Raw genomic sequence first — 14,930 nt, forward strand, 5'->3', positions numbered from 1 at the left:
CTTTTGAAGTGGCTCCACTACCTCATGGCAACTCCTAGACAAAGGAGCTTTCCTCCAGCCCAACCAAAATCTGTTGTATGTTTATTATACATGCATTTTCACATGGACCTGAAGAAATGCAAAATTGCCAAGATTTTACAATGACTAGGTTTTTGATTTCTTTTCTCCAGTTCTGGGTGTCCAGTGTGGGATGCTTTAAAAGTCTGAGACTCTTTGGGATGGCCAGGAAGAGAAGGCGCTCAGCACTTTCTGAAAATCAAGGACCCTTCTTAAGATGTCAAGATGGACAACAAAAACAAAGGCACTAAGCTTTTGAGGGTCACCCCCGCCCCTTATCCCTGTCCACATCCCCTCCCCCCACCCCAGAGCAGGGGCCAGGAGAGGGGCTGCAGCTCCGGGGAGGGTGGGAAGACATGGGATAAGGGGGCTGAGGTTGGGGCTACAGCTGAAGGTGGATCTGGGTCCGGGAATGGAGCCGCGGCCGAGCCTGGGAATGGGGCTGGGAGCAGGACTGGAGCAGATCTGGGGGCAGGGAGGGGCTGGGTGGCGTTCCCTCCCCACCCGCCAATGGGGGCTGACTTGGCCCCTTTAGCATCCCCCCTGGATTTCCTCCATGCCCCCCTAGGGGGGCACACCCCACAGTTTGGGGACCGCTGCACTAAAGTCTCTGGGGACTCTAGAAAATCTTGACCTTATTTTCCTATATACCGTTGTTGGTAACGGCGGAGATAATCCCTGCCTGGAACATCAGTGTCCACATGTTGATATTGGACACTCTGGCTTGATGGAGGAACAGAGGACAAAATACATAAGGCAGCAGTAACTGAGGTGGAAGGCAAGGCTATTTTGACAAGGGGTTTGGTGATGACATAATGAAAAGGGTTAGCTTCTTTCTGTATTTTCCAAGGAAGAAGCAAGACTTGGAGACTGTCTGGAGGCATGAAGAGAAAGATGCATAGAAACTAACCCAAGGTTACAAACGACAGTGACAGAAAGGTAGTGTTGATGTCCGCTACAGTGGAGCATTTTTAGAGCATTAAATCCAGTGTCTTACTGCCAGAAATATTATTGTATATGGAGATATTCGGGCATTGAACAGACCAAGAAAATAATGTAGATGACGCTGTTTCTTCCACAAACTTTTTTTTGGTTATTCCTAGGAGAGATTACAGACAATATAAGAAGTTTAAAGGTACATCAAAAAAACATAATTATCTCATTGTCTAATGCTGTTCCATAGACTCTCCTTGCAGTGAGACGACTTCAAGTCACTTAATGGAACTTGGGATGCTTGGTGAAATGGATAATCTTTGTGATTTGATTCATTCAGTATTTTGCAAGTTGTGTAATGTTTAACACTTCCAGATGTCTGATTCTGAACTAATACATGCACTGACAGAACACCCTAAAGACTAACAGATACTCCATCAAATATTGTTGTTATAGCAAATAAATATTGGTATGGTTAAAAGTGAGTGATAAATGTTGTACATGGACTCATCATATGATGTACACTTACTAAGCGGTCATCAATCTATATCTACCTTTTACCATGATAACTGTGTTATCTGATGTTGGACATACGCATGCGTCGGTGAGAAAATGTGATGCTTGCTTATGTTCCTTTTGAGCTGACCTAACACAATTGAAATTTTCCTTCAGTATCAATTTTCCAGTAAAATTAAGTTGCTCAGTGTGAATAAGATTATCTGACCAATTGAACCTCTCGTGCCTCAGGAGTAATCAGGAATAGATCACAGCTTCAGAATGCATGTGTTGAGATTATTTGCGCACTGCCAGCCCTCCTCCCCCCTCCCTTTTTTTTTTTTAAACTTGGACTGCAGATATCCCTGGAGGATTGTCGGTAAGGGATCCCCAGTTATGCGGGTTGGTTGGATTGTTCCGATAAGTCATACGGTATTGCTTCTGTTCCCTGATTGGAACACGATGGAAGCATTTCTATTGTGAATACTTGCGATAAAACTTAAAATTTGGCTTCTGCAAATGTTCACCCAGATGACTGACATTTGCTTTCCGATAAAACTGAGTAACATGAGAGTTTGTGGAAAGAAAATAAAAGGAAGGAAGCATTTAGTAAGTCAATATTTTAAAATGTGTGTGTGTGAACATTAGCCTCTTAACTTGAAATATTTTTCTAACTCTATTTTTCTGTCCATTCATATTCTGGCATGTCCAATGTCAACCATAAATCACTTTAATCATATGAAACTCCCATTAAGTATACTCTTAAAAATGCCAAATAGAGCCCATATTTTAGTTCTTTGTATGGAAAATAATGTCAGCGTTCTTGTGTGGTTTAGTTCCAGATTCAATTTTTCTGGTCTTCTGACTTTATTACTCACAGTCTGACTTTGCAGCTGCATAACATTAAAGGGACATGGAGTCTCTTGACCTAGGCACATTTTTAACACTCCAGAAAGACCACTGATAATGATAGTGGGGAGGAGGTGAAATCTAAAAATCTTAATCTGAGTGGTTTATATGAACTGAACCAGATACAGCAATAGAATTGTGGACATCTTTAGGCATGGAAAACGCAGGAAGATAAAGGAGCATGTATGCATTGCCCCCATATGCACTGGCTAGTTTTTTGTGTGTGCGCCTAAATGAGAGCTGAGCGCTCTTGAAAATCTTACCCCAAATAATTGTCAACAAGAAATGTTCTCTCTGAAATTCTGTTGCCAATGAATATGGTGACTGTTCTCTTCTAGATTTCCCCCCTCCCTCCCCCTAAGCCACATACTCAGTTCTGCGTATCGTTCCCAATATAAACTGCAGAAATCTTAGGTGTACTCTTGACACAGTACGCCAAAGAAAAGGCGGAATCAGCCCAAACCCAGTAATTATTTATGAAGCAATAACTAATGGATTTACAGAAATCTAGGCACTCAAGTTATTTATAAAATGGGAAAGAACAAGGGGTCACATTGGAGGTATTTTCTTCTTTGCTGTTTCAGTTCAATGCTTTTGAACTTTGGTTCACTCAGCTGGACTAATATACAGAAGTACACGGGGCAATAAGAACATTGGCACAGAAAGAGTTCCAAGAAATTGCAATACAGTAGATGTTGACATTTATTTTCCAGACAATGCAGTGTACCAAATCCTTCATAAAATGTTTTCTTAGAATCTTTCCATATTCATATTTCTACAAGTAAATCCACATTTGTTGTGTAGGAGCTTAGAGCAAAAGGCTATTCAAGTGTTTCTCAGTTATGCTCACTTTCCGACAGGGGTGGAGTTTCACTGTATTGATAGTTAATATATTCTAGTTTCAAATGATTCTACCACTACAGACTTCCTATGTTAAAATGTTGGGTTTTCTGAGGGCCTAATCCAAAGCTCATTCAAGTCAATGGAAATCCTTTAAAATTTCAGATAACTTTTTCTATACCTGAATGAGAGAATATGGACAGAGTACATCATTAAATTGGAATGGGCTTTGATTTGTTTACACACTGAATTTTCGTGTGCAAATTGGGGGTAGCATTTTGCCTGTGGTATCAGTTGGTGACTTCAGATGACTTTGAGCCCTCAAAAGGTAACAAGCTGTCTGTCTTAGGGTACATCTGCATTGCAGCTGGTCTATGAATTAGGCTTGTGTAGATGCATCCATGCTCGCTGTCTAAAAATACAAAGTGAGGTTGCTGCAATGCAAGTTTCAGCTCAGGCTGCATAAACGAGAATGCATCCGCAGGTGTCATATGGGATTGTGCAGCTTGCACTGACGTGCCCTGCAATGTGCTTCCCTCTATTTTTAGCAAGCAAGCTAGATTGCAGCTTGCACAGGTGTGTCTACAGAAGCTGCATATCCTATCCCGAGCTGCAGCATGAATGTACCCTTCAAAGTTTTGAGTAGGTTGCTAGAAAGATCTCATTAACAAAGAAATTAACCCTTGGTGAATAACCAGCCTCAGTACAGTAACTTCTCGAGGCATCATCCAGATTTCATGAATCAATGTTTTAAAGTGTTGCCAGCTCTCAAACTCTTCTTTAAATGTTTAATTTGCAAAACGAATCAGGTCGCTCCTTTAGGCAGTTGTCTTTGCTGTGCTTATTTTGCCTTATCTCCACACACGCATTCACAGGCAGAGTATCCTGTTGCACACTGAAAAATCCTAGTGGGAGAGTGCCAACTTGCCAGAAGTTAGGTTGGCTTTGTTCTGTCACCGTCCCATTAAAATTATGAGACTCTAGTTTGCATAGAGTGAACTGTTTGGTTTGAACATAACACATTTTTTTTTTCCCTCCAAACATGACTAAGGGAAGATTGATGAGATATTGTTTTAGCAATCTCGGTCAAATTCTTCATTCTTCACTTAAGCAAAATTCCCACTGACTTCAACCACAGCTTTTGGCCATAAACTATTTTGCTCTAGGTATGTAAATCAGCAGAGTCAGAAGAATCTTAAGTGACAAACTGAGGCATCATCAATCCATTAATGATAATTCTTTTTAATTTACCAGACAAGAGCAGAGGTAGCAGTGTTTGAAGGAAACCAAAAGTATTAGCACTATTGAAAAATGAGACCCAGGAAATTACTAAGCAGTTTAACTCCTTATTGGATGAAAGATTAGAACAAAAAGTAAAAATTCAGATTTCTAATGTACTTAAAGGAATAGGAGAGAAATGCAAACACAAATTAATAAAACACAAGCTAACTATAGAGTTCTCCAACATGTATTCAAACCATGATGGATTGTACATGCGGTAAAGGCTAGATGAGTAGGCTTCAGTGTGGTCTGGAGAGCCTAGAGCATTCAATAACTTTAAATGGGATCTGATGTTTGCTCTGAAGCCTACAGAGCAGTGTTTCATTAAAAGTAATTTTCGGAGTAAATTTTTTTTTTTAAATTGGAATGTGTGTGTGGTTTTTTTTTTTTTTGTTAGCTTGTTTTTAAAAAAGACCCACCCCAGTTGAAATCCATGGCCGTATCCATGTCAATTGGCATTTACCCAACCGACTGTCTTCATTTGGGCCAGGATTTTACCCCTCACCAGCAGTGTAGTTGAGGGCAAAGATGAGTACACTGCTGTCATAAATATAAAGGGAAGGGTAAACACTTTTTTAAATTCCTCCTGGCCAGAAGAAAAACTTTCACCTGTAAAGGGTTAAGAAGCTAAGATAACCTCGCTGGCACCTGACCAAAATGACCAATGAGGAGACAAGATACTTTCAAAGCTGGAGGGGGGAGAAACAAAGGGTGTCTCTGTCTGTGTGATGCTTTTGCCGGGACCAGAGCAGGAATGCAGGTCAGAACTCCCTGTAAAGAGTTAGTGAGCAATCTAGTTAGATATACGGTAGATTCTGTTTTGTTTAAATGGCTGATAAAATAAATTGTGCTGAATGGAATGTGTATTCCTGTTTTTGTGCCTTTTTGTAACTTAAGGTTTTGCCTAGAGGAATTCTCTGTTTTGAATCGGATTACCCTGTAAGGTGTTTACCATCCTGATTTTACAGAGGTGATTCTCTTACTTTTTCTTTAATTAAAATTCTCTTTTAAGAACCTGATTGCTTTTTCATTGTTAAGATCCAAGGGTTTGGGTCTGTGTTCACCTATGCAAATTGGTGAGGATTTTTATCAAGCCTTCCCCAGGAAAGGGGGTGTAGTGCTTGGGGTGATGTTTTGGGGCGGGGGGAGGGAGACGTTTCCAAGTGGGCACTTCCCCTGTTCTTTGTGTAACACTTTGGTGGTGGTAGTGTTTAACCTAAGCTGGTAAGAATAAGCTTAGGGGGTCTTTCATGCAGGTCCCCACATCTGTACCCTAGAGTTCAGAGTGGGGAAGGAACCTTGACTGCGTTTACCCACTTCTCATTTGGGGAATACAGAGTTTAGGTTAAGAGTTTACCCACTCTTTTTTTTTCTTTTAACCACTACACCAATGCCCCTCACCTCTTTTACCCTTGAACTCTAATTCCTTGTGCAAAGGAATCTGAGAATAGCTAAATGAAGTTTGACAGGTGAGGTGAAATAAGAGACAAGGCTCCATCTAGTGTATGAGAGTATGCAGTTAGACTTCGTTTTTAGTTCTTTTAGCAAAGTACAGAAAAATTCAAAACCAGCAGGGCTGCCTCTGTTTGTCAAACAAGATTAACGCTGGGCATCTAGTATGAAGCATCAGCAAGTATGAGGACAAGCATATATTAAGAGTGGCTTTGGCTTTTGGTGCTTGCTCAGTAAGCATGAATTGTATACCATAGCACGTTTCATGTTCATTTTACATCAGTTTCACCTGTAAATAGTTCATAATTGCTTCGTTAATAAAACAAGCAAGTTCTGTTATGAGGGTTGGCACCAGGGTACCAAAGATACTAACTATGGGAACAAATAGAAGGCAGAATGAAGAGTAGCAAAGTCTTAACAGGTTTCAGAGTAGTAGCTGTGTAGCTCACGAAAGCTTATGCTCAAATAAATTTGTTAGTCTCTAAGGTGCCACAAGTCCTCCTTTTCTTTTTGCGAAAGTCTTAACAGTAGGCAGAGTTAAGTGCAAAAAAAAAAAAGTAAACATATAGGCCCCTTTTCTGGAGGGTGTGTGTGAGATCTACACTAGAGTAAAATGTGGTGGAATGGGATTCCTCCATTTTACTTGTCAATGTCATGGTGTGTTTTGCTATTCTAGGGGATGCTTTGTATTCAAGAGGGGGTATGCAAAGGGGGGTAAGTCGTGGATGGTGCATATACCAGCATGAAGAGAGAGACGGCAATCTGTCACTGTAAACTCTTGAGCAGCCAGGTGCAGCCATTAGAAGCACCTGCTTGATTAATTCCATAGTCAGTAACGCCAGCTGATGACGACTATGGCAGTGTTCTAGCAGCAGCTTCTCTGTAAAGATGAACAATTTCTCCAGTGTATTAGGCGTGGAAAGGCGGTTGTACTTCAGGCATACGTGAATTCTTGTGCCAACTCACGTTTCTTTTTTCTTGAACAAAAATTCATAAATTGTAAAGCCAAAAGGGACCACCGCTATGATGACCTGTTCTGGCCTTCTGCATTTTTGTAGACAATTCAAGGAAATGTAATCTAATTAGGTTTAAATTCTTGGTTCCACCCACAGTATTCCATCCAAGTCATGTAATACAGGATACTGTTATAAAAACATGACTTTTCAGAAGCTCAGTGCCAAAGAGCAACTTGTGGTATTTGGTGACAGACATTCTCTAGGGTACAATCTGTGCTGTTGAACAGCTGTCCTCTCAATTCTCCAACCTGGTATACTTTTTATGCTGCTTCGCTGCGAGAGCAACCACTCCTGGTCTGCTCACAGACAACCAGCATGTAAATTATTGCTAGCTACACTGTGTACGTGCTATGGCCAGCCATTCTTGAATTACACCTCAGAGCAGCACCAGCAAATTTCCAGTCCCAGACTTTCTCCAAGAAATATACATACTGTACTGCCCAGCCTTCTGCTGGACCACACAAGCTCATACAAAGCCTGTCATTTCATTAATAGAAAATGATATGCACAAATCCTATTATCTCAAATGCAGTTTCCCAAACACTTCAATCCAAGCACACTGTTAAGATAAAACAAGTTTAATTACAGAAAGATTTTTTTTAAAGTGATTCCAAGTAATGAGGCATAAAAGTCAGAATTGGTTACAAAGAAACAAAAAGGTAAAGTGCAACTAATACCTAACTTAACAAGCTAAGTGAATTCAAAGCAAAAGTCTCTCACAACGTGCTTCAGCAGTCTTACTGGCTGAACTCCTTCCAGACTGGATCTCTCCCTCAGTCCAGAGCTGTTTCTTTGCTCATCAGATGTTGTGGCTGCTGTGGGTAGAGAGAATAGGAGGAATAACTTAGGGCGCCTGTTCCCCATTCTTTATACTTTTTCCTCCTCTTTGAGAGTCGTCTCCAACTGAGGTTCAGGAGACAAAGTCTGTGGGGACTTTGCCAAGATGTAAATTTCTCGCTCATATCCTTTTTCCTGCCAAAGAGTGGCCAGTCAACGAGGTGACGGTGCAAGGTTTCATTGACACCTGGCTGTGGCATCAATTTGCCTTTTGTCTCTGGTTTGTGACTGGCTGCTTTTCTAAACTTGGAACATGTCTCAGTAATGTCATACATTAGAATTTTATGACTTTACATACAATGTTGCCACACACATTTAACCAGGACAATAATGATCAGCAAATTGTGAGTTTTCAGATGATCTCAAGGCATAGTTTGTACAAAATCTATCATGGTCTTGAAAAAGGGATAGACATAGGGCTACAAACTGTCAGAGACCATTTGCAGTGTTAATCGCATATTTATGTTCACTGAGAGAAGATGAGGGGATCCCAATACTATCCCTTCCTGCTCCTCTTTGGGAAGATATAGGGATGAGTGAAGATGAGATCAGGGTCTTGGGTACCACAGTGATGGGCACAGACGACGTCTGCCTTTCCTTTCAGAAAGAGAGGAGTTGATGGAGAAGCCATGGGGCCTTTCTGATGTTCCCATGGTAAAACTGGTGCCTGTGTTTGCACAGAAATTGAAGTGTTCCAAACCCCAGTTTGAGAGCCCCTGCAGTTGTGTGAATGCTCCTGCAGGTAATGTGCCACGGTCCTGAGTGCTAAATAAATAAGATCTAAATGTTTTAACCCAGTTAATCCTGAACTCTCTCACCAAGGTTTTGTGATGAAGTCCTTGCAGGATTTATAGGTTATAAACTAAATCCCTGCCTTTGCCTTTTGTCACAGTAACGAAGGCAGATGTGAACTTCAGTGAAATGTTTTCTGGCTCTCGTTCCTGTTTACATGATTCAGGAGTTGGCAACCTTTCCTCAGCAAATATACCCCTAACTCTGAATAGAAATAGCCATTCAAGGGTGATACTGTCAGCAACCAAAGAGGATTAAAAGTGTCTAGTAATAGGCTTGTAAATACATTTTGTCAATTTGGCTGCTTTTTAAAAAAGTGCATACACTTTGAAGAAGGTTAAGGAGCGTGTTCCTGCTCCATATCTGCCTCACTCGATGTAGGCCTGAGCAAGATATTAAGAAAAGAATGAAATCTGAGGTCTCTACATTTTGCTAAAACTCTATGAAACTGAATCAATGCTATGACAAAACTGTTAAACTTGGTATTTTTTTGCTTGAAAGCAAGCCTAGTTTTGAGCTGAAACAGGAATATTTTTTTAAATGTATTTTTGGTAATGATCAGTTTTTGCTCTTCACTGTGTTCTAAAGATCATGTGTTCTAATATGTAAACTCTCATTTCACTAATGCTCTGAAACGGATCCATTTGTTTTGTTCTGCAGGAGTCCCAGAATGAAACTGGGAAATTATTTATATACAACCTTATTTCTGCTATATCGATGAATGAGTGTATTTTATTGACTCAAGGGTATCCATTCATAAACATTTATCTTCTTGGTGTTTACCAGAAGCATAATGCAGAAACTGTGCTTCCATACATTTATTTAAAATGTGATATTTCATTTAATTAATTGAGCCACATCTGGCTTAAAATATAATTTATAACTTAGAACACAAGAATGGCCACACTGGGTCAGACCAAAGGTTCATGTAGCCCAGTCTCCTGTCTTCCGACAGTGGCCAGTGCCAGGTGCCCCAGAGGGAATGAACAGAACAGGGAATCATCAAGTGATCCATCCCCTGTTACCCATTCCCAGCTTCTGGCAAGTAGAGGATAGGGACATCATCTTTGCCCAACCTGTCCAATAGCCATCGGTGCACCTGTCCTCCATGAACTCACCTCGTTCTTTTTTGAATCCTGTGGTTCTGGTAGTCTTGGCCTTCACAACATCCTCTGGCCCATTTTTTTTTATATTGGATGTAGTGATCTGCAGAGTTAGTATCTTTTTTTTCCCTTATGTGCACTGTGAATAGACACATTCAGACGAGAAATAAAGAGCAGAGTTTTAAATGAGGATAATTTAAATATTAGCTAGGGTTGTGGTGGATTCTCCATTACTTGTAGCCTTTAAATCAAGACAGGATGGTTTTCTAAAAGATATGCCATAGTTCAAACAAACTACTTGATGCAGAAATTATTGGGTGAGGTTGTTTTGAGTTATATTTATGCAGGAAGTCATTTCATCATCAGGGTAGATAATCATAATGGTCCCTTCTGGCATTGAGGGATATGATTTATGTATTAGCATGGTGTTAGGCAACATGGCTACTTGTATAGTTCACATGTATTTCTCTAAATGCAGAGTCTTCCGCTAACACAAGGGATCCAATCAAACTTCCACTGAAATATATGGGAGCCTCTCCACTGATTTCAATGGTTAAAGCTAATTCTCAAAATCTACTTGTTTTTGCTTGCTGTCCGCCAATTGCTCTAGGGCAGTTTCCTCCTTTTTCACTTCCTTATTGCCTCGGTATAAAAAGAATCAGAATTTCCAACTTCAAACACCTTAGCTTTATTGATTAACAGTTGTCTTCCTTTCATTGCTCTTTTTCCGTGTAAAGCACCATGTAAGTTCATGGGATGGTCTAAATAAATAATAGGCATTAAAATGTCACTAAAAATATATTCCCGGTCCTATTCCTGCCCCCAAGATCCCTTAGCTAACTTTTGGGGTTTTACAATCACATTTCTGTATTCTTTTTAAAAAGGTGTGTTTTCTCTTCCTTGTTGCTGTGTGAAAGACTCAAACAAATGGGATACAAATTGACTGTAGGAGAAACAGTAAAGCTGATTAAAGGAATTGCTGCAAAATACTTAAAGCAAGCGAAAAGCATCATGAAGGTTTTCCTTCAGTCTCCTCCAGTTTATAGCAATCTAACCTGTAGGAACAATAAGTTTAAAGAGAAAAAGTTGCAAACTCAAGTTACATTTAAGTTGATAATGTCCCTTTGACTGATACCTGGAGATGAGTAGACACTCCAGAGACCTTGGCCTGATTGTGTGTTGCCCTGTGGTCTCTTTCATCTTTTCTGGTGACATAAAGTAATGGCTAAAGGAAGCAGATCTCCCCAAGGAATATCCTCTGAGAAGGAGCACTCCCCAGCTGACATAGAGCTGGCTGAGCAACATACTCAACACACTCATGGTCCCCTTATAACCTTGACCTGTTGTAAAAGGGGAACGAGGGGTGTGTGGCCAGCTAGCATTTCATGGCTGCCCACAGGTGCAAGCAGACTATGGGCAGTCCAAGATAAATTAGAGTAGTGTGCAGCTACTGTAATCTCCACTGGGCACTGAAGTATGCCCACAACAGCATCAGGGCAAACCACATTTGTTGCACATTTCCCCTCTCCCCGACTTTTTGCAATGGGCATAGGAATGGAAGGAGTCAGATATAGGGCTTCAGAATTAGCTGAATTGACAACCCCAAGCCTTCAAAAGCAATGAGTCAGGCCCCCAAAATCATGAGCGGCTTAAAAATATTTTAAAAAATAACTTGAGGTTACTTTTGTTTGCTTTCTGATTTAGTTTTAAATCTTGTTAAGCTTTTCTTGGCAACTAAGAGGGCTAGAAACTTATTCTTCCCTCTCCCCCTCCCCCTTTTTTTTCCTCTTGGTGACCTGTTTGCATAATCGCTTGCCTCCAGGAAGTGGGACTTTAGCCATGATATTTGGTATTTATCTTAAAGTTGGCAATGCTGAGTTTGTATGTTATATAATAAGGATCACTTTGATCTTAGAATTGTCTCTGCAACAGAAATTATTGTGGGGGCTTGTTTTCTCCATGTATGTAACATGCATTACTGTTAATAAGGTGCACATGTTGATGGGAAAGTAGATCTAAGAGTACCAGAGCACAGAATTTGCATTGTGATTTTTCATTATTCTGGTTGTTTGTGATTCTTTAATCAAGTCTTACGTGAGTGTTTCCGTTCCTCACTTTTAAAAAGTCCTGTTTATTCAATACAACTGAACCAGGATGTCGTGTGTGTAAAGAGATGAGATTTAGGGAACCTTTGAATTGTTTAGAAATTATTATCAAACACAATTGTAACAAGTTAAGTCAGTAAACAAAGAATCCAGGATGAACAGAGGAATTTAGTTCCTGAATTACTACACCACTGTAAACTTTTTTTTCCCCCTTGGAGAGGATCCGATAAATGAGAAATAAGTGTAGAAACTGAGAACACTCAACTTGAGTTATTCCTGTTTTCGTTCAGTGGGGCTGCTCACAGGAGTGAGTTTACAGGTCCCAACAGTCAAGTGATAATCAACATAACTCATTATTCTTTTAACTAAATGACATGAGGTCAGATTTTAGGGCCAACCAGTTGTAAGGCTGTAGTGTAGTGAAATTAACTTTTTTTGTCTACCCATTGGCGACAGTATTATCTTCCTATTTGTTTACCTAGATAAAGAAGGTAAATTTTACATTACAAAACTCCTAACCTGTAGAGATTATCAGGGTGGTGTTATCTCCTGTCTGCTCCATTTTACCACCTTTGGCTTTTATTGTAGCGGGTACTCTGTTTTTTTGCAAACATGTTTTTTATCAGTAAGGAAAGTAGTGTCTGAATTGCTTGGAAAAGTCTTTAACAAGGTGACTAATAAGACTTTCAAGTGAAAGGCAAATCTTTAAAGCCAGCTCATAGCAGATACCTGCGAAAAAAAAGCGTAAGTTTGTTCTCATGGTGCAAGGCTTTGAAAGTTTATTGGATAATACTGTATTAACTAAAGTTGGCTACATCTTTAGATTATTTTTTGACACCTTGCAATTGCTGGAAAGCTGGAAGACAACCTTACCTAACCGTTTTTCCGTCTTCTGTTTGGGGATTCTGCCTCAGTGTCTTTCAAACACAGCTGAAAATAGGTTCTATAACAGTTCTAATGGAGTCAACTAATGACATCAGTATAGCTTTGACTATAGTGTTTGTTACAGCTATGAGTCCTTGTGGCATCTTGTTTTTGCTGATATAGACTAACACGGCTACCACTCTGAAACCTGTTACAGCTATGTCCTTATGACCAGGAGGACCTGGTTTCCTTTTCTTAAACTTGGAAGGTGAAAATGGTTTACACTTTAAAGAAAATACATATTTTTAAAGGCCCTGTCTTCCCACACATAGGCTGCATCTGCCTAAGGAGCAGTAAACTCCAAGCTTTCACACACAATGTTTCCAAAAGTTGTTCTACCTGATAGCAGAGTTTGTCCCATGGTGGAAGCAAGAAGGGGTTCATCTCCCAGAAGCCAACAGAAATAGAGGTCACTTACTGTTGCAGTCCCTCCTGTACCCTTCTGCTTCTCCAGGCCCCTCTGGTCTTCTGAGTTGTTCAGTTTCTGTGAAAGTCCTGGTTGCTAGGGGATCCTTTGCTAGCCAGTGCTCTCCGACTGCAGAGTAAGTGAGCATTAGTGCTTGTGTGACCAGGCCATTAATTTGTGAATGGGACAGCTGCTTTCGGTAGCATCTCTCTCTCTTCCTCCCCTCCCCCTCCCCCACCCCACCCCTCAGTATCCAGCTAAAGTTTCATTAAGTCAGTGGGCCTACTAGCAGTGTAGTTACTTGTGTGTAGGCCTTCGCAGGATTGGACCCTAAAGCTACAGACCATTCTTTATTTCTTCAAATCATGGCACAGCATGTGTATCTACTGTTCTGGGATTCTCTGATCAAGTACTTTGTGAAGTAGCTTAATATCTTGTTGGTAAGATAGAAGTATATCATACCTTGTGGAACCCTGACTCTGAATTTCTTCCCATTCACTTTTAAATGAGGCTTTTCATTTTACTGTGACAAGCAGCACTCCCCCCCCACCCCACCCCACTCCCGCCCCAGGTAGGTGCTGGATTAAACAGGTCTGTTGATGCAGACAGACGCTAGGGCACCATTCTGGCACAGAACTCTGCTTGGATTGGAGTTGCCAGGGTCTTATCTGGAACCACCCCTAGTGACATATCCACTGCCAGGACTTAGTTTGACTTTCACTCTTCTCCAAGGGCTTGCAGAACACCTTAAAGAGGTGGGGGGCGGGGGGGGGGAGATGGAAGCTCTTAGAGTTCAGATGTTCATGCCATGCTCCTTTGAAAGCTTCTATCTGTAAGTGAGACTTTATTTCAGAAACAGCACTCTGAACAAATTGTCTGATTGTGATGGAGGCTTTGTTCTGAGAGTTAAAAATACTGTGCTTGTTAACTTATCCTCGTCACCTCGTTTGAAGCTACAACAGCTGTGTCTGACTGGCTAAGACAGAGATAGCAACTTTCGGTAGGGGGAACCTAGAAATGCTTTAATTTGTTTTTAATGACTTTTGAAATTGTTAAGCAAAACATGGTGGTTGGGCTAAAGCAGGGTTTGATATAGGATATAAATGTACTGTGCGGGTTGGGATGACATGATTAGTTCTGTTTCTTATTTATTATACTGACGCTCATTTCTTAATGCATCAACACAGGGATACGTGTAGGGCAAATTTTCCTTTGCTGAAATTCTTGGTTTTATCTCGAAGCTTTTTTTTTCTTTTTTTACTGACATCTCTTGGTTAAATTGAGGTATATTACATATATCCATATTAAATTATTTTATAGTGATTATTTTTAACCAATATATTTGAAAGTCTATTTTATGTATTTTGAACTTATAATTATCCTCTGAGCTTTTAACAGACAAACTGTAAAATCCTTTATTACTGTGACCTTTGCAACTTCTAGATATTGCCTCTTTACATTTACCCTGCTTAGAGATATGGTGATAAAGTTTTTTAAACAATGTGTCCCCAAGTGAATAGGCATTCAAGCAAATCAACTTACGGCATTTTATTAAGCCAAGACTCCTGCAAAAGCCACCGCCAGAGCTTAATAATTATTTACTGAATGCGCTCAGGTCATGAGAGAGGTTTTCATTAAGATGGAAAAGCATTATGTTCAGCAGCTTGTGAAGGTGTGTTTTAAAGACTGGAAGAAAAAAAATGGAAAAATACTAAATAGTACACAACTGTTTAATAGAATTTTTAATTTAAAAAAATCCATGCATAACTGTAGGTTAAAG

The 14,930-nt window shown here is 40.2% G+C and overlaps 1 protein-coding gene and 1 long non-coding RNA gene across 13 annotated transcripts in view; one reads left to right on the top strand and one right to left on the bottom strand.

Annotated features, from left to right (window-relative positions):
• Positions 1-14,930, top strand: part of MITF (melanocyte inducing transcription factor) — a 242,273-nt gene that overhangs the window by 150,048 nt on the left and 77,295 nt on the right. For 2 of the 12 annotated variants that reach the window (XM_074957470.1, XM_074957471.1), the window contains exon 1: positions 13,857-13,982. The exons of 9 other annotated variants lie outside the window; for them this stretch is intronic. In XM_074957470.1, coding sequence (XP_074813571.1) covers positions 13,927-13,982 — 56 coding nt within the window. In that variant the 5' untranslated portion in view covers positions 13,857-13,926. Of the gene's footprint in view, positions 1-13,856; positions 13,983-14,012; positions 14,151-14,930 lie in introns of those variants that run through there. One more of the 12 variants, XM_074957475.1, reaches the window with a different exon arrangement.
• Positions 7,609-13,680, bottom strand: LOC141991377 (uncharacterized). The gene is made up of 4 exons (XR_012640357.1): positions 13,613-13,680; positions 13,163-13,279; positions 9,731-9,854; positions 7,609-7,798 (listed from the first exon to the last, which is right to left on the bottom strand). It is a non-coding gene; the product is annotated as an uncharacterized LOC141991377 (long non-coding RNA).

The sequence above is a fragment of the Natator depressus genome, chromosome 7 (assembly GCF_965152275.1).
Source record: "Natator depressus isolate rNatDep1 chromosome 7, rNatDep2.hap1, whole genome shotgun sequence".
Classification (NCBI taxonomy): Eukaryota; Metazoa; Chordata; order Testudines; family Cheloniidae; genus Natator; species Natator depressus.